This window comes from Bubalus kerabau, chromosome 17 (genome assembly GCF_029407905.1).
Source record: "Bubalus kerabau isolate K-KA32 ecotype Philippines breed swamp buffalo chromosome 17, PCC_UOA_SB_1v2, whole genome shotgun sequence".
Lineage (NCBI taxonomy): Eukaryota > Metazoa > Chordata > Mammalia > Artiodactyla > Bovidae > Bubalus > Bubalus kerabau.
In genome coordinates this window covers 49,561,279-49,589,085 of record NC_073640.1, presented here as the reverse complement: position 1 = coordinate 49,589,085, position 27,807 = coordinate 49,561,279, and the positions used below count along the sequence as shown (strand labels likewise).

The 27,807-nt window shown below is 46.0% G+C and overlaps 2 protein-coding genes and 1 non-coding gene across 5 annotated transcripts; 1 reads left to right on the top strand and 2 right to left on the bottom strand.

The window, feature by feature from the left end:
• Window positions 1-7,788: 7,788 nt before the first annotated feature.
• TRNAT-UGU (transfer RNA threonine (anticodon UGU)) lies at window positions 7,789-7,860 on the top strand. The gene has a single exon. It is a non-coding gene; the product is annotated as a tRNA-Thr (tRNA).
• Window positions 7,861-8,265: 405 nt separating this feature from the next.
• LOC129631470 (cytochrome c oxidase subunit 6B1) lies at window positions 8,266-16,761 on the bottom strand. 3 transcript variants are annotated; one of them, XM_055552499.1, is made up of 4 exons: window positions 16,605-16,761; window positions 14,923-15,039; window positions 13,516-13,616; window positions 8,266-8,453 (listed from the first exon to the last, which is right to left on the bottom strand). In XM_055552499.1, the coding sequence occupies exons 2-4, from the start codon at window positions 15,026-15,028 to the stop codon at window positions 8,400-8,402; spliced, it is 261 nt and encodes an 86-aa protein (XP_055408474.1). In that variant the 5' UTR covers window positions 15,029-15,039; window positions 16,605-16,761; the 3' UTR covers window positions 8,266-8,399. The 3 variants fall into 3 exon arrangements, with proteins under 3 accessions (XP_055408474.1, XP_055408475.1, XP_055408477.1); XM_055552500.1 differs by having other exon boundaries at window positions 14,923-15,122; window positions 16,605-16,753; XM_055552502.1 differs by lacking the exon at window positions 16,605-16,761 and adding an exon at window positions 15,589-15,613.
• Window positions 16,762-25,434: 8,673 nt separating this feature from the next.
• Window positions 25,435-27,807, bottom strand: ETV2 (ETS variant transcription factor 2). Its single transcript, XM_055551142.1, has 5 exons — window positions 27,615-27,807; window positions 27,299-27,355; window positions 26,562-27,020; window positions 26,009-26,121; window positions 25,435-25,764 (listed from the first exon to the last, which is right to left on the bottom strand). The coding sequence occupies exons 1-5, from the start codon at window positions 27,805-27,807 to the stop codon at window positions 25,564-25,566; spliced, it is 1,023 nt and encodes a 340-aa protein (XP_055407117.1). The 3' UTR covers window positions 25,435-25,563.

The window sequence follows — 27,807 nt, the reverse complement described above, 5'->3', positions numbered from 1 at the left end:
AACCTATTCCAGTATTCTTGCCTGGAAAATGCATGCCATGGACAGAGGAACCTGGCGGCCTACAGTCCATGGGGTCCCAAAGTCGGAAAGGACTAAAGAGACTTAGCACACGTGCACGTGGAACCAAGATCCCACAAGCGCGGCGGCCGGGAAAAAAAAAAAAAAAGGATACTAGCTTGGTAATAAGACACAAGAGATGTTTTCCAGCCAAAATGGATAATGTGATTTTTAGTCAATCCACTTCACATTTAAAATAGTTTTTCTCTGATGACTTACATCTATATTAAGGACTAAGGAGAACATTAAAATAATAATGTATATAACCTGTCAAATACATTTTATAAGTTTTAGCTAAAATAACTTGCAAAATAATAGGGCCATGCTGATAATGAAATATTTTTATTTTCAAATAGTTCATAACTATAAGTAATTGGATGTTATATAAAGTCTAATAAAAGCAAAAAGTTGTTGTCAGTGGGGGCATTAACATGTTACCTGTCATAAAAGGGATCTATTCTCTGAAACAAGAACCCAGTGTATTTTGATGTCAAGGTTGAATTTTCACCATTCTTTCTTATTATTATATAAGCTAGTCTTCAAAGCAAGAAGATTTCAAGTGCTAATTACTCAGATGTTCAGAATGCTGATGATAAAAGCCACAGTGCCAAGCTCTTCTTAAGATGACAAACACCTACACACGATCCAGCCATTTGTCCGTGGGAATTTCGCCACTTCCATCTACTGGATGCTGTGAATGTATTCCACATTGGAAACCACCCAAATGCCCCTTAACAGGAGGCTGGATAAGTCCATGATGGTACATGCATATTACCAGATACTATTCAACAAGAGGGAATGAATTATGGATACATCCCACCACAGGGATAAATCTCAAAAGCATTACTCTAAATGAAACAAGCCACACTTGAAAGACTATCACTATATGATTCTAGATAGGAAGTTCTAGAACAGGCAAAAGCAATAGAGTGATAAAAGTCAGGGAGTGGTTACCCATGGGATGTGACTGTAGGGGACAGGAAAGGGACTTCTCTTTCTGAATCTGGATACCAGTTACGCAAGTGTGTTCAGACTGAAAATTCATCAAGCAGTACCCTCATGATAAGTGCACTTTTCTGTTTTTTTTTTAATTCCAATGCCTTCGAAAGAGGGTAGATCAAGAATTCCCTAGTGGTCCAGTGGTTAAGAATCTACCTGCCAAAAAAAAAAAAAGAAGAATCTGCCTGCCAATGCAGGGGACACAGGTTCTGTTCTGGGAGGATTCCACATGCCTTGCAGCAACTAAGCTAGTGCTCTAGAGCCTATTAGAGGCGGTGCTCTAGAGCCTGCGAGACACAACTACTGAAGCCTGTGTGCCTAGATCCTGTGCTCTGCAGCAAAAGGAGCCACCATAATGAGAAGCCCCGCACCGCAGTGAAGAGTAGCCCCTGCTCGCCACAACTAGAGAAAGCCCCACTCATAGCAATGAAGACTCAACACAGACAAAAATAAATAAGAGAGGGTAGATTCTTTCAAAAGAAACATATTTGACGTGTTAAAAGTGGTGTTTCCCAAAGAAGGCACACAAGATAATTTTAGGTGCTCCATGAACAGAAAATGAAATGGCACGAAATGATATAAAAGTTATATGAAAATGAGCCACTTCTAACCAGTCTTTCTGATGTGTTTTGTTTTCCCTGGTCAGTGGTGAAAGGAAAGTTTTCTCAAATTTATTATAAATATTTCAGTATAGAAGAAAACGGAGAGATCATGTAACTGACACCAACATCCTCACTTCCCAGCTTCGTCAAGTCTATTTTATTGTATTCACTGCAGATGGTTTTCTAAGGTGCACACATCGCAGATGGCATTTGAAGTCACCTCCTGCCCAGAGACAACTTCACTACTAAATTTGGGACTCCTCCTCCTCTACATCCCTTCCCTTGTCTTCCTTTTTAGATTGCAGGTGTCATGGATTGCATTAATCCCACACCCTCAGTTTATAGTTCATTATCCCCCGCAAGATATCTCTTGATTTAAATTTAATGTATTCTGGCCTTCACCAGTGGCTCAGATGGTAAAGAATCCATCTGCTCTGCAGGAGATGGGGGTTCCATCCCTGGGTCAGGAAGATCCCTTGGAGGAGGAAAGGTCAACTCTCTCCAGTATTCTTGCCTGGAGAATCCCATGGACAGAGGAGCCTGGTGGGCTACAGCCCATGGGTTCAAAAAGAGTTGGACATGACTTACTGACTAAACCACCACTACCACTTCAGCTGAAACAAGAACAGGCTACATGAATGGATCACACATGTAACTGACCAATAACAAATATTCAAAAAATTTTTATGTATTCCCTCAGTCTCCGTATCCCAGTCTCTTTTGGTGCCCCACCTGCTACTGACAAACATTCTAATATGTTCATATAGTATTTTTTGTTGTTGTTGAGTGAGTTCTTGTAAAATGAGTACCACTGTGTCCAGCGCATGTCTGTTCTAATTTATCTCCCCATGATTGTGTTAATAGTTTATCCTAATCTTATTTTTCTTGCTGAGCACTAGTGTTATTAAGGGCCATCATTGTTACTCTGGGCTCATTGAGTCCGTGGCTTCTGATGGTTGCTTGGGACACCTCTGGTGCATCCCTCACAGCTTACTGTCTCCTCCCCAGAGAGGACAGTCAGGCTACTTCCAACTCCACCACCTCCACCATTCCCACTGTAAATAATGCGGCAACGAGCACTCTCATGTGTGGCCCTGTAGACAGATGCTTGTGTCTCTTTCTTAGGGAGCAGAATTTCTGGGTCCTGGGTATGTATGCGGCAGTTTGCTTTTCACAATGGCTGTCTCCTTTACACTCCAACCAACAGTTCACAAGGGTTCTTGTATCCTTCCCTCACCATCCACGCTTGACATTACTCAGCTTTCTAGTTTTTGACAAGAGTAATTTGGTATAAAGTGATACATGCAGTTATTTCCATTCTCACTCCATTTTATGACTGAGGATTTTGAGTATCTTTTCAAATGTTTGTTAGTGTTTGAGGTTTCTACTCCTATGCACGCTTTCACATTTTTAATATACATGCATGTATTCATCAACGATGTATAGAATAGCTTTATTTTTACTGGAGTATAGTTACTTTTAACAACGTGTTAGTTTCTGCTGTGGAGCAAAGTGAATCAGCTATATGTATACGTATAGCCCCTCGTTTTTGGATTTCCTTCCCATTTAGGTCACCACAGAGCTCTGAGTAGAGTTCTCTGAGCTATACAGTGGTTTCTCACTAGTGATTTTATACACAGTAGTGTATATGAGTGAGTGAAGTTGCTCAGTTGTGTCCAACTCTTTGCAACCCCATGGACTATATAGCCTACCAGGCTCCTTCATCCATGGGATTTTCCAGACAAGAGTACTGGAGTGGGTTGCCATTTCCTTCTTCAAATAGTGTATATAAGTGTAAATAAATCAATCCCAATCTGCCAATTCACCCCAATCCCCTTCCCCACTTTGGTGTCCATGCATTTGTTCTCTATGTCTGTATATAGAACAGTTTTAGATTTGGGGGTAAACTTTAAATAAATTGTGTCTTGTGCTACAATTGATTTTTTTTGCACCTCAGCGTTACGCTTTTGAGATTTATACATCACCTAATACGTTGGTGATGGACAGGGAGGCCTGGCGTGCTGCGATTCATGGGGTCGCAAAGAGTCGGACACGACTGAGTGACTGAACTGAACTATGTGGCTCTACTTCATCCATTCTTTTGCAAGAATATGCCATAGGTTAAAATTTCCTTTCCAAATGAACTTATCAAAGAGGATATAGGAAAACGCCATCAATGGCAGAACAGAGGTACACAGACTTAGCAACATTCTGAAACCTGAAGCTTGGGTGCCAAGGTGATAAGGAGAAGCTGAAATCTCAGGTGCTCCTTTGGGTCAGCTGAGCAAGGGAAGACCTGAAATTCATGGGTAAGGGTGCGAGAGATGGGCATTACGCCCAAGAAAGTGAAGCTTCAGAGCTGAATGGGGCCAGTGTGAAGGGTGGCTTGATGGGGAGAGAGGAAGGGAAGCAGGGGTAGAGAGAGGAGTCAGGGAAGACTAGGACGTGCTGTGAGGTGGTGAAGCAAGGAGGAAAGCAGGAGAGCAGTGTGGTCAAAAGGCCTTTTTATTTCTTTTTTTTTTTTTAATATGTATTCACTTGGCTGTGCAAGGTCTTAGTTGCAGCATGTAGGATCTTTAGTTACAGCATGCAAACTCTTCATTGCAGCATGTGGGATCTAGTTCCTTGACCAGGGATTGAACCCAGGCCCCTTGCATTGGGAGCTTGGAGTCTTAGCCACTGGACTAAGGGAAGACCTTTTTTCTTTCTCAGATTTATCAACCACCAAGTATGTGATCAGGCCTGAACTAAGCATTAAGGATCTGATGCACATACTGAATTTTCTCCCAGTTCTGTGGGAGGCAAGGCTGGGAACACAGCGGTGATCAAGATGGCTCTGTCCCTGCCCTCACAAGCTCACGGAAGAAGGGGCTGGCGGCAGGCAGGGGTGGAGGGAGTTGTGTGGACAGACAGTCACCAGAGAGTGATAGCTCAGCACGGTCAAGGGGATGCCAGAGTGACCAAGCGAGGACGCTCAGGCCAAGAGGTCAGGGGCGCCATGGGGAAAACAAAGGGAATGTGTGAACCCAAAGGAAGTGTCCAACCCAGCCGAGGGTGCAGAGGAAGGCTTCCTGGAGGAAGGGACATTGGAGGAGGAGATGGGCTGGCAGGTAAAAGGCAGAAAAGAACATTCCTGACAGAGGGAGCATGATCTATATATACAATGGAATATCCTTCAGCCTTAGAAAGGCAGGAAATCCCGCAATACACAACACGGATGAACCTAGAGGACCCGGTGCTGCATGAAATAAACCAGTCACAGAACAACAAATAGTGTATAATTCCACTTATCACAGGTAATGAAGGGACTTCCCTGGTGGCCTAACAGCTAAGACTCCATGCTCCCAGTGCAGGGGCACTGGGTTTGATCCCTGGTCAAGGAAGTAGATCCCACATGCTATGACTAAGACCTGACACCACCAAATAAATAAAAATATTTTTTTAAAAAAGAGGAAAATAGTCAGACATTAAAGCAGAGAGTAGAATGGTGATTGCCAGGGGATGGGGAGTGATGAGGAAAATGGGGAAATTACTAATCAATGGATATAAAGTTTCAGTTATACAAGATGAATAAATTCTAAAGGTCTGCTGTCCAACATTGTGCTTACAAGTTAACAGTACTGTACTGTGCAAGGCTGTCGTGGTGGAACTGTTCTCCATAGTATCATCCCACAGGTCACCTGCCAGATCTTTTCAGAGGAGACAAATAGTGGCCCCCACTAACAGGGCAATAAGATGAAGACGGAATATACATATTCCTTGCCCTTGTGCAAATTATGTTTTAGTGGTGGGGAGATGATTATCAAGGGATAGAATGTAGGGAATATTAGTGGTAAGTGCTTAAGAAATGAAAGGGGTGAGGGCTGCAAAGTGTGTGTTTTGTTTTTTTGGCCCTTCTTGCAGGATCCCAATTCTCTTGGCAGTCAGTGTGGAGTCCTAACCACTGGACTGCCAGGGAATTCCGTGTGTGTGGAGGTGAATTGGTAGGTCGAGTGGTCAGGGAAGAGCTCACTTCATGGTACCTGGGAAGACCTGAATGCAGGAGGGAGCAAGCCGAGTGGCTAGCTCGTGGGAAAGCACTGCAGACAGAGCAAGCGGCGGGTGCAGACCTTGCGGTTGGAGCCAGCTTAGTGCGCTGACCTCGTTACCTCCCAGTTCCTGTCACAATGAAGAGCAGGGCAGTTGGAACTGCTAGAGCACACGAGCAGTGGGAGATCAAAGAGGAAATGGAGAGCTGTGTGAATGCTTATCAAACCAACTATAGACAGAATCCGTATTTATGTTTCTAGATGCTTCTCTGGGCAATCTCTGGAACTGCTCATGGTGGCAGCCTCTGGGCAGAACTGGGTAGGTGGGGTCAAGGGAAGTCCTACATCTTGGTTTTTCACTGGACTGTATTCATTTGAAATTTCACCATGTTTACATTCTTTCCTATTCCCAACACATGCCAGAAGCTTCTAGTTTCTCTGTGCTCACTAGGCCCATTGGTTTACAGCCCCCCCTCCACATGGGTGGCCGTTTCAGGAGCACTCTCACAGGGCCATTGTTCCTCAATATGAGAATCATCTCTCTGCTCTTTTGAACATAAGTTTGTAAAACAACCATTTATTGTCACCCTGCTTATTTAACTTATATTCAGAGTACATCAAGCAAAATGCTGGGCTGGATGAAGCACAAGGTGGAATCAAGACTGCTGGGAGAAATATCAATAACCTCAGACATGCAGATGACACCACACTTATGGCAGAAAGTGAAGAACTAAACAGCCTCTTGATAAAAGAGGAGAGTGAAAAAGCTGGCTTAAAACTGAACATTCAAAAAACTAAGATCATGGCAGTTGGTCCCATCACTTCATGGCAAATAAATGGGGAAACAATGGAAACAGAGACAGACCTGGGCTCCAAAATCACTGCCGATGGTGACTGCAGCCATGAAATTAAACGTTTGCTCTCTGGAAGAAAAGCTATGACCAACCTAGACAGCATATTAAAAAGCAGAGACATTACTTGGCTGCTGCTACTGCTAAGTCGCTTCGGTCGTGTCCAACTCTGTGCGACCCCATAGACGGCAGCCCACCAGGCTCCCCCGTCCCTGGGATTCTCCAGGCAAGAACACTGGAGTGGGTTGCCATTTCCTTCTCCAAAGCATGAAAGTGAAGAGTGAAAGGGAAGTCGCTCAGTCGTGTCCGGCTCTTAGCGACCCCATGGACTACAGCCCATCAGGCTCCTCCATCCATGGGATTTTCCAGGCAAGAGTACTGGAGTGGGGTGCCACTGCCTTCTCCATTACTTGGCTGACAAAGGTCCATCTAGTCAAAGCTATGGTTTTTCCAGTAGTCATGTATGGATGTGAGAGTTGGGAGTATAAAGAAAGCTGAGTGCCGAAGAACTGATGCTTTTGAACTGTGGTACTGGAGAAGACTCTTGAGTCCCTTGGACTGCAAAGAGATCCAACCAGTCCATCCTGAAGGAAATCAGTCCTGAATTGGAAGTCCTGAATTGGAAGGACTGATGCTAAAGCTGAAACTCCAATACTTTAGCCACCTGATGTGAAGAACTGACTCATTGGAGAAGACCCTGATGCTGGGAAAGATTGAAGACAGGAGGAAAAGGGGATGACAGAGGATGAGATGGTTGGATGGCATCACCAATTCAATGAACGAGTTTGAGCAAGCTCTGGAAGTTGGTGATGGACAGGGAAGCCTGGCGTGCTGCAGTCCATGGAGTTACAAAGAGCCAGACACGACTGAGTGACTGAACTGACTGACTTGAGAAAACATCAATCTGACCACAACACGGTACGCTAGCTGTCACGCTGTCTGAGGAATTCCCTATTGACAAGTTTGCAGTGGATGATAATTTGTACTGTTGTGTGACAATTCCTTTGGGGATGTCAAGAAAGGACAATTCTTAACTTGGTCTACTTACATGACTTCCAATCGTCACTATGATCAATACAGGAGGCCTAGAAAACTGGGAGAAATTAACACATTGCACATTAGACTGCTTATTAGACAATATTAAGAACTTCTTAGTTTTTAGATGTAATTATGATTAAAATAAATCTGTACCATATTTCTAGATAAAATATGATCTCCAGTATTTGCTTTAAAATTATCTAGATAGGGAATTCCCTGGTGGTCCAGGGTTAGGACTTGGCACTTGTATTGCCAAGGGTCTAGGTTCAATCCCTGGTTGGGGAACTAAGATCCCACAACCTGGGTGGCGTGGGAATAACTAAATAAAATAACCTAGTAAAGAGAAGCAGCTGAGATGAAACTAATTGGTCATTTGTTGATCACTGCTGAGCTAGGTGATAGTTTTTATTATACTATTTTCGTGTGATTCAAAATGTAAGTTTTAAAAATTGTACATAACAAAGCAGAACGTATGGATAAATTTTAGCACATACGGTAACTTGAAGTTATTTTGTATAATCATTCACTCTATTGTCTGGTAAAGAAGAGGTGGTCAAAGTTTATTCAAAGAAAAACAAACAAAAAACAAAAAACCCCACCCTGAATTCAGTCCCCTTTACTGATCATGGTACTAATTCCACCCCGCTTCTGGCCCCATCGTCCAGCTCTTTTACACATACACAGCCTTACACGTTTCCAACGAGCATTTATTATTAGTTATACCATGATTCAGGATCCCAGGGTGGGGATCACCATGTACCCCGGTCCCCCTTCACCACCCTGGGGAGAAGGACGGAGGACAGAGGAGGTGGGATGGAGCCAGTTCAGATCTTCCCAGGAAATGTGCCTTCTGCCCGGCGATCGTCCCAAGTTGACACCTGTAGATAGACAGCCAGTGTTACTTCCTTCCTCCACAGGGAAACTAGATGGGCGGACTTCTTCACCTTCCTTAGTCTGCCCACCTGTTCAGTCAACAAGGAACCCCAGTACCTGCTATATGTCAATAGTGGCAGCTGTTCCAGGAGTCACGGGACCAATACTGACCCAGAAGGACAAAAATCAATGCCTTGAATGAGCTGACGCACTGAGGGGAGAGGAGGTGGAAGGTGGGTGGAGAGGAGTATCAGGCAGACTCATAGCCGAGCTGTCCATGGGGAGACGTGTGTACAGAGCTTCAGGAGTATGACTGTGTGTGCCCTGCTTCAGGAACCCCAAAGTCAACACTCAATGATGTCTGACAGAACAGAGGGAAGAAGGAATACTGGGCAGCTGTGGGGCGGGGGGGTGGGGGAAAGAGGCTATCTATACTTCAGCAGGAATGCATCTCCAAGATATACAATCAAGTGCAAAAAGATCCAAACTGGATATACAGCGTGATCCCACTATTGCTCATGTATGTGTGCACACCTATGAAACCTAACAGAAAGGCCCACAGCAAACTGTTAACACTACCTAGAACTAATGCTCTGCAACGTGTGAACCCTCCTACAGGCAGTCAGAAGCACATTTTTATACACACATGCACACTCACATGCGATACAGCAGAGGAATGGCTAAGTGCATGGACAAGGAAGACAGTCTGAACCCCCACGCCATCACTTCCCAGCTGTGATCTCCTCAGGCACATCACTCAACCTTTCAGGGCTCCAGTTTCCAATTCTGTAAAATGACGATCCTGATAAAAGGACCTATCTGTTTTTAACATGTTTGCCCTTTTATGACATAAAATACAACATTTAAGTGCCTTCAGTAAGTGCCTGTTTTATTTACACACACATACACCATACATCACAAATACTCTGTACTTAAACTGTCCTGCTACTTGATTTTTTCATGAGTCTTAGAGCTCTTTCTGTATTCTGTCATAAAGATCAAGATGAATATCCATTTATTCAACATGTTTCCGAATGTTCCCCATTACAAACCACTCTGCAGTGGATGTCTTCGTACACATTTTTACAGGATGTGTAGAGGTGAAAAGGCCATATCTGCAGTATGATTTTTTTAATTTTGAAAGATCCTGCCTCAGGATGGATCTTAAAAGCGACTGGACCAGTCTACAGAACCACCAACACTGAGCACTATCTACCCCTGCTCACCTTCTTTTATATTGAAGGACTAGGCTGATCTGATCCTTTGTCAAATTAGTCTTTGCTCAATAATCTCACTTCATGGAAAGCAGATGAAAAATATTTCCTGTAGTGGAACTGCACACTGCAGTTATCATTTAAAATAGTGAAAAAAGACTGAGTCCAGTTAAAGGGGAAGGAACTATTTTTTAACTATGAAAGACAATGGCTACCCAGTAATCGAGCAGGTTGTACTGACACGAAAATAAAACAAAGTAAAAAAGCCAAAGATAAGACAGTATCTCAAGTATGATCCATAACTGTATTTTAAAAGCATATAAATATATACCCACACCTATACAAACATTAGCACACAGAAAAGGAAGTGGAAGATTTATACCAAATTTCGAAGGGAAGTTAACTTTGGATTCAGAAAGGGGATGACTTAGGAGATTTCCACTTTCTACACCATAAAAACTTGTTTTGAAGCTTTCCAAAAAGCCACTGAATTTTTCATGGAGAAACTACAGATGTTTTAACACTGGAAAATAAAAGGCAGTTAGTTCCCTGGTGGCCTAGTGGTTAGGATTCAGGGCTTTCACTGCTGTGGGGGCCGGGGTTCAATCCCTGATGGGGGAACTAAGATCTTGAAAGCCTCAAGATGTGGCAAAAGAGAAAAAGAGAAAAGCTGATAAGCAAAAATGTTTTAAATGCTCATACACAAAAAGTGCTGGACTCTCACCCCCATTCTTCTCCAAATACACATTTTGGGGTTAGAGACTAATTTTTAAAAACACACAGGAAACACTTGGAAGATGTTACATTATGATCAGCCAGATCAGGAGGATGAAGAACAATTTTTTACCCTTCCTCTATTTCTTAAGTTTTTATGAAGTGGTTTCATTCTTATAAAAAACAAAAACAAACAGCATTAACAAAACAGTTATTTTTGTGTCACCAATTTCTAGAACAAAGAAGTCAGGCCTGCTGGGTATAAAGAGTGTGTTAAAAAAAATGTGTTCATATCCAGCCCTAAGAAGGGCTAAGGAGGCAGATACAGTGAGTGCTTGAGGGGATGGACCACATAATCTGATGATCCCCAGGTAACGGTAGGCCCTGGTGCCAGGGACTGGGGTATGGGGCAGCACTGGGTCCAGAAGCACACTTCCTAGCGCCTGGGCCAGTGTGCACCCATCCAATGCAGGCCCAGAGGCTGGAGGGTGGATGCTACCCAAGATCATGTAGGGACAAGGAGAAATCCTGAGAGGGGAGTGGGTATGCAAAGGCACTTAAGAGTGTGTGGCTGGAGAGGTGTGAGGTACCAAACAGGCTGAGGAAAAGTGAATTAAGGCAGTCTGTTCTCAACAAACAGGCCCCAAAGATGCACATCATAGATGTTTAAAATACTGAAAAATGGGAACATAATCCAAGGGGACCAGTTGAATAAAAGCATCTGTATATTAAGAACTTCCTTGGCAATCAAGTGGTTAAGACTCTGTGCTTCTACTACAGGGGGTGAGGGTTCGATCCCTGGTTGGGAAACTAAGATTCCACATGCCATGCAGAATGGCCAAAAAATTTTAAAAAAGGAAAGAAACAAACAAAAATGAGGTAGATCTATAGGCAATGTCATAAAAAAAAAAAAAGGCTCAAAACATGTTGATAAGTCAAAGCAAGACATAGGACAGACTATACAGTATGACCCATCCTTACACAGAAGTTCCATAGGCTTATGAATGATAAATGTATACACAGAAAAAGGAATCTGCTAATAATTGTTACCTAAGGGGAGAGGGTGGAGAAGGCAATGGCACCCCACTCCAGTACTCTTGCCTGGAAAGTCCCATGGATGGAGGAGCCTGGTGGGCTGTAGTCCATGGGGTTGCTAGGAGTTGGACACGACTGAACGACTTCACTTTCACTTTTCACTTTCATGCACTGGAGGAGGAAATGGCAACCCACTCCAGTGTTCTTGCCTGCAGAGTCCCAGGGACGGGGGAGCCTGGTGAGCTGCCGTCTATGGGGTCGCACAGAGTCGGACACGACTGAAGCAACTTAGCAGCAGCAGCAACAAGGGGAGAGGGGGACTGAGGAACGCAAGTAGATCTAATTTTTATTTTACTGTATTGCTCATATTTGTTTTGTTTTTAAAAATGAGCACTGTTAGTTTTGTAATAATATCATATTCTGATTTTAAGACACATTTTTTCATTTTAACATCTCTGAAATTAGCATGCTTGTCATATTCATTTCCAGCATTAAAATAAAAAAAGATTTAAACATCTCTAAGTGTTTCCTGTAGTCAATGGGGTCTTCGACTTGATGAAATAAAGTAATATTTTACTAAAAAAAAAAAGAGGGTATGGCAGAGTATCAAATAGTAACAACAGGTCTGGTTGGATCAGGCCTAGAAGACTGCCTCACTGCATCCCTAGTTTTAGAGATGCACACAGAAGTAGGCAGGGGTGAAATGACAGATCTGGGATTTGCTTCAGAATACTCCAGCCAAGGAAAGAAACAAAAAGGACAGATGGGACTTCCCTAGGGTCCCGTGGTTGAGAATCTGCCTTCCAGTGCAGGGGACTCAGGTTTGATCTTTGGTTGGACAACTAAGCCTGTGCCCTGTAACTAGAGAAGTCCCCTCGCATGTCACAACAAAGAGCCCATGTGCTGCGACACAGACCCAGGGCAGCCAAAGAAAATGGGGTGGGGGTGGGGATAGATGGAGGAGACGTGGAGAAATCTTGAACTAACTACTCAGTTTGGGTGATGGGTATATTTGGGGTCACTTAATTATTCATGAGAAACACTGGGCTGGAAGAAGTACAAGCTGGAATCAAGACTGCCAGGAGAAATATCAATAACCTCAGATATGCAGATAACATCAACCTTATGACAGAAAGTGAAGAGGAACTAAAAAGCCTCTTGATGAAAGTCAAAGTGGAGAGTGAAAAAGTTGGCTTAAAGGTCAACATTCAGAAAACGAAGATCATGGCATCTGGTCCCATCACTTCATGGGAAATAGATGGGAAAACAGTGGAAACAGTGTCAGACTTTATTTTTGGGGGCTCCAAAATCATTGCAGATGATGACTGCAGCCATGAAATTAAAAGACGCTTACTCCTTGGAAGGAAAGTTATGACCAACCTAGATAGCATATTAAAAAGCAGAGATATTACTCTGCCAACAAAGGTCCATCTAGTCAAGGCTGTGGTTTTTTTCAGTGGTCATGTATGGATGTGAGAGTTGGACTGTGAAGAAGGCTGAGCCCTGAAGAATTAATGCTTTTGAACTGTGGTGCTGGAGAAGACTCTTGAGAGTTGCGAAGAGCTGACTCATTGGAAAAGACTCTGATGCTGGGAGGGATTGGGGGCAGGAGGAGAAGGGGACAACAGAGGATGAGATGGCTGGATGGCCCGACTTGATGCACATGAGTTTGGGTGAACTCTGGGAGTTGGTGATGGACAGGGAGGCCTGGCGTGCTGCGATTCATGGGGTCGCAAATAGTCGGACACGACTGAGCAACTGAACTGACTGAATTATTCTACTTTTATACACACTTGGAAATGTTCATATAAAGAAAGGACAAGACTCCAAAAGCGGATGAGCTCCACAGGGACAGGGCATGTACTTGTAGAGCACCTGGGTGAGATGGATCTGGCTGCCTTGGCTGAGAGCCTGGCTGGTTGAGAGGTCTGGTGAAAGGAGGAAAGGCGGGCAATTCTAGGAAGAAGCAAAGGTGCATCCATGGCCGGTGTGAAGCCTTGTCCTCCCTCTGCCCCTCACAAAAAAGCCCCCACCAAGTCACCATACGCCCTTGGCAAAAACCCCACCCCACCCTGGCATCCCAAGGGCCCCAGGAGGCACCTACCCAGGATATGGGGCAGAGGGACTTGTACACACGCCGGTACCATTCGCACACGGAGACGTCACCTCCTTTAGCGGTCATTGCCTTCTCACAGCGGTGGAAGTCTATGAAGAAAAGAGATCAGGGTCAGCCCACACCAAGGGCTGGAACACATTTCTGATCAAAACTCAGAAATACTTTTTACTTCACAACCAGTTACACGAATCCCCCCCACTCCCAAGTTTCACAAAGAAAGTATATCCTTACAAGGGTAGTACTGAAAAGGGCTAGACACACCACACTAAGCTTATTTTGCAATCCATAAAGAACTACTGTCTGGGACTTCCCTGGTGTTAAGAATCCGCCTTCCATTCATTACAGGGGATCTGGGTTCATGGCCTGGAGGAGGAACTAAGATCCCACAGGGAAAGGAAGCCTAGCCCGTGCATCACAAAGGAGACCCAGAGTAGCCAAGAAAAAAAAGAAAAAAGAACTACTGTTCAACTTGGAACTTCCGGGTCAGGAACAACAGGGAAACCTGAGAGGTGTGTGTGGGGATTATGGAAGTCCAGAACCAGGACAAGGGAAGGGGAAGATGGTCTTGATGCTAAGATGCTGGCATCCAGGAGAGGAGAAAGGAGGGGGATAATCTAGTTTTTAATAGTAGGAAATTAATTCAAAGATTATTCCAAGTATTACACTCCTGGGCACACTCCCTAAGACAGAAAGCATTCACAAAGACATCAAATTACATCAATTATAGCAGCATCATTCATATGAGCCCTAAACTGGAAACCACACCAGTGTTCATGAATGAAATGTTGGAAAACGGTACACAATAAAAATGAGCAAAATATATGCCACAGCATGGAAGAATCTTCATAACTATTGAATGAAGAAATCCAAGCATAAGACAACACACAGTATTTATAAAGTTCACAAAGAAGCAAACCTTAAAGTGGTGATAAAACCAAAATATGACTGCCCTAAGTCTGTGCGGTTACAACTCTAGTGGGGAGAGCAGAGTGTTGCTTTCAGGAGACGGCATGCAGCAGACAGGGGAGCTCAGAGGACTGGCAGTATCCAGTTTTCTATCCAGATTATAATCACATGGAGGATTCAATTTAGAGTTATTCATTTAGCTGTATATTATGGTTTATGTACTTCCTATAAGTATGTTATATTCCATATAGACAGACAGACATATACATATCTTGTGGGGGTGGGGGGGTGCGGAAATCACTATGGGATCCAAAGTTCGTGACCCTAGGTCAGATCTTGAACACAGGTGGTGATGGGGGCATGGGCCCCGTGAAGTAGGACGTTCAGAATGAAAGAGAAGAGGCTATAAGGAGGCAAGAGGTAAGTGATATGAGGTGTGGGATCAGGGGAAGGTCAACACTGCCCCCGTCCACCCCAAGTCCTGCTCACCCAGGTAGTTCTGCCAGCAGTTCCTGGTCTGGTTCTGGTTGGGGAAGCGGCTGTCAAAAGGAGCAGTCTGGTAGTTCTTGATTTTGGTCTTGATGTCTTCTGCCATAGTGCTGACTCCTGGCGGGAAAGACAGTGGATTCTGGCAGAGGTCCTGAGGGCCTGGACACGGGGCTGTCAGCCCACCCAGGCCCAGTGGAGGCCTGACAGAGAAGAATGGGCTGGGTGTGAACGAGCCAATACCCCCTTCCTTTCAACATACAGACAGAGGTGAAGGGCTGGGCAAGAACACATCAGGTATGGAAGTCACAGCACGATGTGTGGGGGTAGACAACTCCTTGGTTAAAAAAAACAGGCCAAAATAACACTAGTTGATATTCACTGAGTGCTTACTATAGGCAAGGAAGCTTTACTCCTAAAGCTATTCCAAAAGACAGGAACTATTATTATCACTGCTTCACAGACAAGAGACAGGGTGTTTAAGCAACTTCCCAAGGTCATACAGCACACATGGGGTGGAGGTGCACTCCATCACTAACATAACCTACAATGCAAAGGTTCTTAATCTCTATTGGTGCCATGAAGTCCTCAGGAATCTAATGAACCCTTTCTCCGAATATGTTTCAGTGCATTTAAAAACTGCACAGGATCACAAAGAAAACCAATTACCTGTAGCTGAGGATTTATGAACTACCACAGTTTCAAATAATCATGCCTGAAAAGGGTTATGCTGTGAAACCTGCGAACATAATGGGATATATGATATGATGACCTGTGATTTTCACTGCTGATGATGCCAAATACTACCGCTACTGCCTCCATTCCCAAGCAAAGGAAATGCTACATTATCAATGAGAAACTGGCAAAAATGCAGATGTAAATTTATCTCTATTCACTAGCATCCCTTGAGTTCCATCCATTCTGTGGACCTAGGGTTAAAAACCTGTCCCATAATCTTTTATGAGGTGACACACGGTTTTCATTAGGGAATCTGACACCGCCTCTATTCCAGATTATTTGAGGAGTCGTGGTATTACATAGAAGTTAAGTAGACCAGTAATAAATTCAAGCGACCAAGGGTAGTGGTAAGGATTTGGGGCACCGGAGTAGCGTCTTTTTGGGAGCAGAGGATGTGTAACACTAGACGCGGTGACATAGACACGGTCCGAAGAGTTGTTTTGAAAGCCATCTCCATCTGATTTCGGGAGTAAGGGTGGACTGGGGATGACGCTGCAACCCCTCGAACGTGCAAGGGGCGGGGGGTGGGGGTGGGGAGTCACCAGGAAGCCAGGCTGCAGCCCAGCCGAGCCTCGGGGGTCAGGGGCCGGGGAGAGAAATGCCTGCGGCCTGGTGATTAACAGCAATGCAGTCCTAATGATTTCAAATCCTGATCGCTAGCTAAACTGAGTAGTATCTAAGCCTCAGTTGCCTCCTAGCTAAAAGAGATAATAACAGGCCTTATCTCATAGAGTTGGAGGGAAGCTTAAATGAATCAACATAAATCGCTTTGAAAGTTCTAGGCATCCGAGAAGAACCAAATAATCGTCAGTTACGACCAATAATTGAAACGACCCCAGGGTTCCGGGAGGTCGGCCACCGCCGGATGGAAAAGTCATTTCATTTTCCAGTAGGGATCCTCAGTCCTCCAAGATAGGGTTCCAGGTTCCCGAGCCCTCAACACTCACCTAAAGATGCCCCTGAAGTGGCTGGAAGCTCAATGTGACCCTCAGCAAAGACGCCAGTACCGGACCGGAAGCGGAAAAAAGATCAGCCGGAAGCGGGACGGAGCAGCGCACAGAGGAGTCTTCCGCACGGCCAGAGCGCCGTCCCTGGAGCCGTTCGGGCCACGCCCATACTTGCGAATTCCAACCTCCTATTGGGCCGAATGCCTGTCATCCTCTCATTCTCGGCCCAATCGTAAGCTTGCGTGGCACTTGGTAGGTACCTTTCCGAGCTGTTCCAAGCTGTGGACTCTGTTCCAAGGTGTTGACGCGGCCTGGTCAGCTCTCTGTCTTTACTAGGAGAAAGGGGTTCTGGGTCCTGGAATTGGCTGGAGAGTGGTCCTGCGGAAAATATTCCAGCAGAAATGCTCCTATTCGTGTAAGAATTATTGATTGAATATTTACCCAGTGCCGGGTACTTCTATTGAGCTTTGAGGAAGCATAGTTGAACTAATCTCTATGATTATTATGGGGCCAATTGTTAGTTTGAAAGTGGCTCAGTCATGTCCGACTCTTTGCGACTCCATGGAATTCTCTAGGCCAGAATACTGGAGTGGGTAGCCTTTCCCTTCTCCAGGGGATCTTCCCGATCCAGGAATCGAACCGGGTCTCCTGCGTTGCAGGTGGATTCTTTACCAACTGAGCTATCAGTTCAGTTCAGTTGCTCAGTCGTGTCCGACATTTGCAACCCCATGAATCACAGCACGCCAGGCCTCCCTGTCCATCACCAACTCCCAGAGTTCACTCAAACTCATGTCCATTGAGTCGGTGATGGCATTCAGCCATCTCATCCTCTGTCATCCCCTTCTCCTGCCACCAATCCCTCCCAGCATCAGGGTCTTTTCCAATGAGTCAACTCTTCGCATGAGGTGGCCTAAGTATTAGAATTTCAGCTTCAGCATCAGTCCTTTCAATGAACACCCAGGACTGATCTCCTTTGGGATGGACTGGTTGAGTCTCCTTGCAGTCCAAGGGACTCCCAAGAGTTTTCTCCAACACCACAGTTCAAAGCATCAATTCTTCAGCCCTCAGCTTTCTTCACAGTCCAACTCTCACATCCATACATGACCACTGGAAAAACCATAGCCTTGACTAGACAGACCTTTGTTGGCAAAGTAATATTTCTGCTTTTCAATATGCTATCTAGGTTGGTAGTAACTTTCCTTCCAAGGAGTAAGCGTCTTTTAATTTCATGGCTGCAATCACCATCTGCAGTGATTTTGGAGCCCCCAAAAATAAAGTCTGACACTGTTTCCACTGTTTCCCCATCTATCTGCCATGAAGATGGTATTGGATAGGAACCTGACATTCCGGGTTCCTATGCAATACTGCTCTTTACAGCATTGGACCTTGCTTCTATTACCAGTCACACCCACAACTGGGTATTGTTTTTGCTTTGGCTCCATCCCTTCATTCTTTCTGGAGTTATTTCTCCACTGACCTCCAGTAGTATATTGGGCACCTACTGACCCGGGGAGTTCCCCTTTCAGTGGCCTATCATTTTTCCTTTTCATACTGTTCATGGGGTTCTCAAGGCAAGAAAACTGAAGTGGTTTGCCATTCCCTTCTCCAGTGGACCACATTCTGTCAGACCTCTCCACCATGACCCTCCCATCTTGGGTGGCGCCACATGGCATGGCTTAAGGCTGTGGTCCGTGAACTGAGCTATTAGGGAAGCCCAATTGTTAGTTTGGCCCCAGGTAAATAGCAGAGAGAGAACACAGCTCCACCCATCAACAGAAAATTGGATTAAAGATTTACTGAGCATGGCCACACCCATGAGAACAAGACCCAGTTTCTTGATCAGTCTCTCCCATCAGAAAGCTTCCACAAGCCTCTTATCCTCCATCAGAGGGCAGACAGACTGAAAACCAGAGTCACAGAAAACTAACCAATCTGATCACATGGACCACAGCCTTGTCTAACTCAATGAAATTATGAGCCATGCATGTAGGGCCACCCAAGACAGATGGGTCATGGTGGAGAGTTCTGAAAAAATGTGGTCCACTGGAGAAGGGAATGACAAACCACTTCAGTATTCTTGCCCTGAGAACCCCATGAACAGTATGAAAAGGCAAACAGATAGGACACTGAAAGATGAACTCCAAAGGTCGGTAGGTGCCCAATATGCTACAGAAGATCAGTGGAGAAATAACTCCAGAAAGAATGAAGAGACGGAGCCAAAGCAAAAACAATACCCAGCTGTGGATGTGACTGGTAATGGAAGCAAGGTCTGATGCTATAAAGAGCAATATTGCATAGGAACCTGGAATGTTATGTCCATAAATCAAGGCAAACTGAAAGTGATCAAACAGGAGATGACAAGAGTGAACGCTGACATTTTAGGAATCAGCAAACTAGACTGGAATGGGTGAATTTAACTCAGATGTCCATCATATCTACTACTGTGGGCAGGAATCCCTTAGAAGAAATGGAGTAGCCATCATAGTCAACAAAAGACTCTGAAATGCAGTACTTGGATGCAATCTCAAAAACGACAGAATGATCTCTCTTCGTTTCCAAGGCAAACCATTCAACATATGGTAATCCAAGTCTATGCCCCAACCAGTAATGCTGAAGAAGCTGAAGTTGAACGGTTCTATGAAGACCTACAAGACCTTATAGAACTAACACCTTAAAAAGATGTCCTTTTCATTATAGGGGACTGGAATGCAAAAGTAGGAAGTCAAGAAACGCCTGAAGTAATGGGCAAATTTGGCCTTGGAATACAGAATGAAGCAGGGCAAAGGCTAATAAAATTTTGCCAAGAGAATGCCCTGGTCATAGCAAACACCCTCTTCCAACAACACAAGAGAAGACTCTACACATGGACATCACCAGATGGTCAATACTGAAATCAGATAGATTATATTCTCTGCAGCCAAAGATGGAGAAGCTTTATACAGTCAGCAAAAACAAGACCAGGAGCTGACTGTGGCTCAGATCATGAACTCCTTATTGCCAAATTCAGACTTAAATTGAAGAAAGTGGAGAAAACCACTAGACCATTCAGTATAGCCTAAACCAAAACCTTACCATTATACAGTGGAAGTGAGAAATAGATTCAAGGGATTAGATCTGATAGACAGAGTACCTGAAGAATTATGGATGGAGGTTCGTGACACTGTACAGGAGACAGGGATCAAGATCATCCCCAAGAAAAAGAAATGCAAAAAAGCAAAATGGCTGTCTGAGGAGGTCTTACCAATAGCTGTGAAGAGAAGCAAAAAACAAAGGGGCAAAGGAAAGATATACCCATTTGAATGGAGAGTTCCAAAGAATAGCAAGGAGAAATAAGAAAGCCTTCCTCAGTGATCAGTGCAAAGAAATAGAGGAAAACAGTAGAATGGGAAAGACTGGAGATCTCTACAAGAAAATCAGAGATACCAAGGGAACATTTCATGTAAAGATGGACACAATAAAGGACAGAAATAGTATGGACCTAACAGAAGCAGAAGATATTAAGAAGAGGTGGCAAGATTACACAGAACTATACAAAAAAGATCTTCACGACCCAGATAACCACGATGGTGTGATCACTCACCTAGAGCCAGACATCCTGGAATGCAAAGTCAAGTGGGCCTTAGGAAGCATCACTATGAACAAAGCTAGTGGAGGTGATGAAATTCCAGTTGAGCTATTTCAAATCCTGAAAGATGATGCTGTGAAAGTGCTGCAGTCAATATGCCAGCAAATTTGGAAAACTCAGCAGTGGCCACAGGACTGGAAAAGGTTAGTTTTCATTCCAATCCCAAAGAAAGGCAATGCCAAAGAATGTTCAAACTACCACACAATTGCACTCATCTCACATGCTAGTAAAGTAATTCTCAAAATTCTTAAGCCAGGCTTCAACAGTATGTGAACTAAGAACTTCCAGATGTTCAAGCTGGTTTTAGAAAAGGCAGAGGAACCAACTATCAAATTGCCAACATCCATTGGATTATCGAAATAGCAAGAGAGTTCCAGAAAAACATCTATTTCCGCTTTATTGACTATGCCAAAGCCTTTGACTGTGTGGGTCACAACAAACTGTGGAAAATTCTTCAAGAAATGGGAATACCAGACCACCTGACCTGTCTCTTGAGAAATCTGCTTGCAGGTCAGAAAGCAACAGTTAGAACTGGACATGGAACAACAGACTAGGAGTACATCAAATCTTTATATTGTCAGCCTGCTTATTTAACTTAAATGCAGAGTACATCATGAAAAACGCTGGGCTGGATGAAGCACAAGCTGGAATCAAGATTGCCAAGAAAAATATCAATAACCTCTGATATGCAGATGACACCACCCTTATGGCAGAAAGTGAAGAGGAACTAAAGAACCTCTTGATGAAAGTGAAAGAGGAGAGTGAAAAAGTTGGCTTAAAGCTCAACAGTCAGAAAACTAAGATCATGGCATCTGATCCCATCACTTCATGGCAAATAGATGGGGAAACAGTGGAAACAGTGACAGACTTTATTTTGGGGGCTCCAAAATCACTGCAGATGGTGATTGCAGCCATGAAATTAAAAGACGCTTACTCCTTGGAAGAAAAGTTATGACCAACCTAGACAGCATTTTAAAAGCAGAGACATTGCCAACAAAGGTCCGTCTAGTCAAGGCTATGGTTTTTCCAGTAGTCTTGTATGGATGTGAGAGATGGACTGTGAAGAAAGCTGAGCACTGAAGAATGGATGCTTTTGAACTGTGGTGTTGGAGAAGACTCTTGAGAGTCCCTTGGACTACAAGGAGATCCAACCAGTATCCTAAAGGAAATCAGTCCTGAATATTCATTGGAAGGACTGATATTGAAGCTGAAACTCCGATACTTTGGCCATCTGATTCAAAGAACTGACTCATTTGAAAAGACCCTGATGCTGGGAAAGATTGAAGACAGGAGGAGAAGGGGACGACGGAGGATGAGATGGTTGGATGGCATCACCAACTCCATGGACATGAGTTTAAGTAAACTCTGGTAGTTGGTGATGGATAGAGAGGCCTGATATGCTACAGTCCATGGGGTTGCAAAGAGTTGGACATGACTGAGTGACTGACCTGAACTGAATTGTTAGGGGATTGAAAACAAATCATTTTTTTCTCCCAGGGTCGTTTGTCACGCTATGAGGGTGCCCAGACTCCACCTCCCTGTTCATTACCATCTTTCCCCAAACCTTAGAAGGTACAAATTAACAAAGATTTGAGTGACTGAGAGCTCATAAACCAAATTCCTGCCTCACAGAGAGGAGGTTAAGAGTTAAGAGTTAAAGCTTGGGTCCGTGAAGGGTCTGGTAGAAATTGACCCATCTCTGAAATGACAACTTCTGGTCACAGACATGTCCTTGTCTCCTTTCTCTCACACCCCATATCTGATCAATCAAGAAGTGCTGTTGCCTCTGCCTTAAAAATAAATCCAGAATCTTCTGATTCAAGTCACAGGCACCTCCATCCTGGATTATTGCAGTGGCCCACTCCCTGACCCCTAAGCTTCCATGCTGCCCTCTGCAATCAGGTCACTCAGCCAGAGGGACCCTGTGAACTCTTCAGTTAGATCACTTCTCTTCTTTGGCCTAGAAACCTCCCCATGTGCTTGGTCTGACTCTTTTAGTTGAAACCCAAAGTCCTTACAAATGACTTACACAGTTTGTCTCCCTTTATATCCTTGTTATTGTTCAGTCTCTAAGTCATGTCTGACTCTTTGCAACCCCATGGACTGCAGCATGCCAGGCTCCCCTGTCCTTCACTATCTCTGGGAGTATGCTCGGATTCATGTACATTGAGTCTGATTCTATCTAACCATCTCACCTTTTGCCACTCCCTCTTCTCCTTTTGCCTTCAGTCTTTCCCAGCATCAGAGTCTTTTTCAGTGAGTCGGCTCTTTGCATCAGGTGGCCAAAGTATTGGAGTTTCAGCTTCAGCATCAGTCCTTCCAATGAATAGTCAGAGTTGATTTCCTTTAAGATTGACTAGTTTGATCTTCTTTCTGTCCAAGGGACTCTTCAAGAGTCTCCTCTAGCACCACAATTTGAAACCATCAATTCTTTGGCACTCAGCCTTCTTTATGGTTCAACTCTCACATCCATCTGGTGACTCAGATGGTAAAGAATCTCCCTCCAATGTGGGAGACCTGGATTTGATCCCTGGGTCAGGAAGATCCCCTGGAGAAGGGAATGGCAATCCACTCCAGTATTCTTGCCTGAAGAATCCCATGGACAGAGGAGCCTGGTGGGCTACAGTTCACAGGGTCACAAAGAGTCAGACACGACTGAGAAACTAACACATATATGCTCACATCCATACATGACTACTAGAAAAAACATATATTTGACTATACGAACCTTTGTCTGCCAAGTCTCTGCTTTCTAATATGATGTCTAGGTTTGTCATAGCTTTTCTTCCAAGGAGAAAATGTCTTTTAATTTCATGGCTGAAGTCACTATCTGCAGTGATTTTGAAGCCTAAGAAAATAAAATCTGTCACTGCTTCCACTTTTCTCCTTCTATTTTCTATGAAGTGATGGGACCAGACCCTTATCTCCTTTTAACTGCTGCTACTCCAGCCACTCTCGCCTCCTAGCAGTTCCTTAAACCTGCAAGCTAGCTTCTCCCAAGGATCTTGCTGTCCCCTTGGCCTGGAATGCTTTTCCGTCAGCTGGCTCCCTCCATCATGTCCTGCAGGTCTTTGTTAAAATGTCACCTTATCAGTGAGTTCTTCTCAGTCCAAATATTTAAAATTGCTATCTTGTCAGTTTATTCCCTACTTTATTCCTCCAAAGCACTTATCTTCTAACATACTATATACTTCCTTTTATTGTTTATTTCTCTCTCTCTTTTTGTTTCCCTCAATATAATAGAAGCATCATAAAGGAGCAATTTTTATCTCTTACTCACCACTGTATCTCTACGACTTAATATCTGGTACATAGTATGATTACTCTATAAATATTTGTGGAATGAGTGAGTTTTTTGTATGAATAAAGTGGGCTTCTGGGGACTGGAAGAGGAAGCCATGAAAGACTGTGCTGCTGCTGCTGCTGCTAAGTCGCTTCAGTCGTGTCCAACTCTATGCGACCCCATAGACGGCAGCCCACCAGGCTCCCCCGTCCCTGGGATTCTCCAGGCAAGAACACTGGAGTGGGTTGCCATTTCCTTCTCCAATGCATGAAAGTGAAAAGTGAAAGTGAAGTCGCTCAGTCGTGTCCAACTCTTAGCGACCCCATGGACTGCAGCCCACCAGGCTCCTCCATCCCTGGGATTTTCCAGGCAAGAGTACTGGAGTGGGGTGCCATTGCCTTCTCCAATGAAAGACTGTGGCTCAACCTTAAAAAAAAGAGAGAACTGTTATTGCCTCTCCCCTCAGTCTGGTCTCCAAAGCTACTCATGTGCGTGCGGTGTGCAGTGTTGAGGCCTAACTGGGTTGGTGGCTTCTTATGCTCTGTGTTCATCAATGCTGTAATTTTTTGTGGAGCTGCCTGTTTATGTGCCTGCATTACCCCCTTCGATGAGATCTTCCTCAAGCCCAAATCCCTTCCCTGCTTAAATTCCCTGGCTCCCCTGTGCCCTCAGGACATAGTCTAGGCCCCTTACCTCGGCCAACATGGGCACTTCGTCTTGGAGCTTTGTGAACTGACTCATGGTCCCCTATCCAGCTACGCTGATATTTTAATTCATGGAACAGTGCTGTGAGATCTACCTCCAGGCCTTTGATTTCTTTTGACTGGAACATTCTTTGCCTACCTGACTTCTTTTTCTTTTTTTTCCTACCTGACTTCTTAACGGAGAAGGCAATGGCACCTGACTCCAGTACTCTTGCCTGGAAAATTCCATGGACGGAGGAGCCTGGTGGGCTGCAGTCCATGGGGTCACACAGAGCCGGACATGACTGAAGCAACTTAGCAGCAACAGCAGCAGACTGCTTAAATCAGCTATTTTTCTCCTCCAGTAAGTTTTCCCTGACCAATCCCCAACTTCCTGCCTTAGGCTAGGGCAGGTCCCTCTTTGGGGGCCACCTCTACCCCTGCAGAGTTCTCCCATCTCAGTCCTGACCACTCTGGGCTGTCCCTGTCTGGTGAGGGGGTGGGGAGGGGGAGGCGTCTGTCTCCTCACTGGACTGTGAGCCTCCTAAGGGCAAGGTCCAGAGTTGTCTTTGTCATTGCTAAGTCCCTAACAGGGCCCACAGGAGGACCACTTAATAGGCTCTCTTTCAGGCTTAGTAGTTCCCCAATCTCCAGTACTTTGGCCACCTCATGTGAAAAGTTGACTCATTGGAGAAGACTCTAATGCTGGGAGGGACTGGGGGCAAGAGGAGAAGTGGACGACAGAGGATGAGATGGCTGGGTGGCATCACGGATTCGATGGACGTGAGTCTGAGTGAACTCCGGGAGTTGGTGATGGACAGGGAGGCCTGGCGTGCTGCGATTCATGGGGTCGCAAAGAGTCGGACACGACTGAGCGACTGATCTGATCTGATCTGATCTGAATCCGGTAGGCTCTCCTTGGAGTATGAGTTCTGTGTCCCGTGGCTTGGAATAGAGGCTTTTAGGAGGCAAGCACTAGGTCTAATTCCGTGATGGTCGCTAGCACTGGGAAGGCACACAGTAGGCCCTTTTTTTGGGGAATATAAACCTTCTCTTCAAGAGGGGAACAGTAGGTAAAGTGGAAAGTTAGTGATAGGGTCTGATTTCTGTGTAGGCCCCAGCACAAGGCAGGCGCAGTGGGGACTGAGTTTGAAACCTCTGCATATCCCATTACACAGCGAGCACACAGTATTTCCCCTTAGGGTCTTGGGTCTGTTTTGGTCATCGTGTTTCCTGGGATTACATGGGGTTTGTTGGGGGCGAGGGGGCTGGGATGTGGATGTGATGGTGTGCACAGGCTCCCAAGCAGAAGTAGTTTGTATCAGTGGGAAGGATGCAGACAGCACAACGAGGCTTGATTGGGTATTTTTATTGGGTCGGTGCTTCTAGCCCGCCTCCCATAAGGTCGGGATAGACTGGACTCGGCAAGCGGCCCCCGAAGCGGTAAGTGTACTTGCGCCCCCCGCTCTTGCGCACGATGTCGCGGCGGTAGTAGTAGCGCAGACCTCGGCTCAGCTTCTCGTAATTCATGCCTGGCTTCCTCTTGCGCTCGCCCCACAGCCGCGCCACCTAGGGAGAAGCCCAGGCTTAGTCCTCTCTCCTTAGGGCGGGAGAGGGTTGGGGAGGGCGGTGCTAGACGGTGGATGGGCGGGGCAGGGGCGGGGTTCCGGTCTGTCTGCAGAGGGGTTAGTCGGGGCACAGCAGACAGGAGATGAAGGCGAGGCTGGGGGCGGGGCCTAGCACTAGGCAAAGTGCTGATGGCGAACACTGGAAGACCTGGGCGGAACTTGGCGGGTCTGGGAAACTGCCTTACCTCTTTCGGGTCGCACAGTTGGAACTCTCGGCTATTGCCGGTCCACCGGATGCAGCTTCTACGCGCTCCGTCGTGGAGCAGCTCCAGGAGGAACTGCCACAGCTGAATGGGACCTGTGGTGTGGGGACAAGTGTACACTCAGGTTTCCTGGCCCCAGATGATGTCGCTTCGATGACCCAGGAATCCGGATCTGCTCCTCCTCGGAGACCAGCAAATCCGGATTCCTCCATCTAAGGGACCTAAGAATTGGCCTGGGGACCCAGGAGTCCAGAGACTCCTGTTGGAGATTTAGGATTTTGGCTGCCCCATCTCAGGGACCCAGGCATTCAGATCCTCATCTCTTTCTTCTCACCTAGGAGCCTAGGTCCTTGTCCCTTGCTCCCTAGAAACACTAGAAACTACTTGTGTCTTACTCCTCTCCTCACTTGGTACCCGGCAGTGAGGCCCCCTCCCCCTCCTCTCTGGAGCGCCGCCGATTTCCTGGGTTCCGCCCCCTTAGCGCCTCATTAGACGCCCGCTTCGCTCCCATCGGACAAAGTCTCGCGGACCTCACCTCTGTGGTTAGTTTTGGGGTAACGAGCCAAGGTTGCGCGGTCCGACTGCTGGGTGGGTTCAGAGGAAGTGGTGAGATCTGAGCTCTGGTACTCTTTGGAAGAGCTGGTGCAATCCGTATGCAGCCCTGAGTCCCAGGAGGTGGTACAGTCCGAAGCCTCAGGCCCGGCCCAAGGAAGGGTCGAGTCGGCACAGAGCTCCCCGCCGAGGCTCCTGCCCCAGCAGGTGGCGCCGTCGGGGCCGATAGAATAGTCCCAGCTGGTGGAGCTGGAGGCCACCTGGGCGCGCGACCACGAGTTGGTACTACCCGCGGAGGTGGTGTAATTCTGGCCAGTAGCCCCTTCGGAGCCGGTCCAGGTGGCGGGACCCAGGGCCTGGGAAACACCGCTGCAAGAGACGGTGCCGGAGCACGGCAGGTCTGTCCAGTCTCCCGGCCACGGAAGACCTTGAGGGGCGGGCTCTGCGAGGACAAATGGACCCCAAGTGAGAGGAGCCCAGGTGTCCCGATTCCCGCTCCCCTCTGGAGTTCTGGGAGGCGAAGCTCTCAGCCCTGGCGTCTGGGACTCCAGGCTCCAGGATCTAGGTCATACCACCTTAAGGACACAGTGTCCCTCGTCCTAACCCCCTTCCCCTTCATAGATCGCGGAATCTAAACCTCTAGTCACAGTGGAGGACCCCCAGTCCTCTCCTCCCCGCCCCGCCCTCCCCTTCCCCCCGCGCTTCTCCGTACACACTCACCCGCTCCCCATGCAGCTTCTGGGTACGGAGTAGAGCTCCAGTCTGGCTGTGGGAGCCCTGCAAGGAATAAAGTTGTAGCTGATTTAGGGAAGGGCGTGCACAGTGCCTGGAGACTCCCCTCAGCCACTCACCCAGTGGACTTTGTCAGGGACTGAGAGTTCTCAACCCCAGCTCCTACTCACTTAGACTTAGGACTCAGGACACTGGCCCCCTCCTCCTCCTCCTTCAACCTCTGCAGTTTAAGCCCATATCCCTCTCAGGGTTCAACTGCAGGATAAGCATGCCCCCTTCCTCAGACCTAGGTGCCCAGCCTCACCTTCTTCCCCAGCGCCCAGAGGTCCCAGCCCACAGCCACCTTTCCAGCATGTGTCCTCTGTCAGCGTGTCCCCTTGGAGTGCCAGTTCAGGGATATAGAAGTTGAGTTCAGCTCCTTCTGCAGGCAGTGAGGTTAGACAGAGCCCCATCAGGTTCAGCGAAGGCCCCCACCTGCGTACCCACCGCACACACAT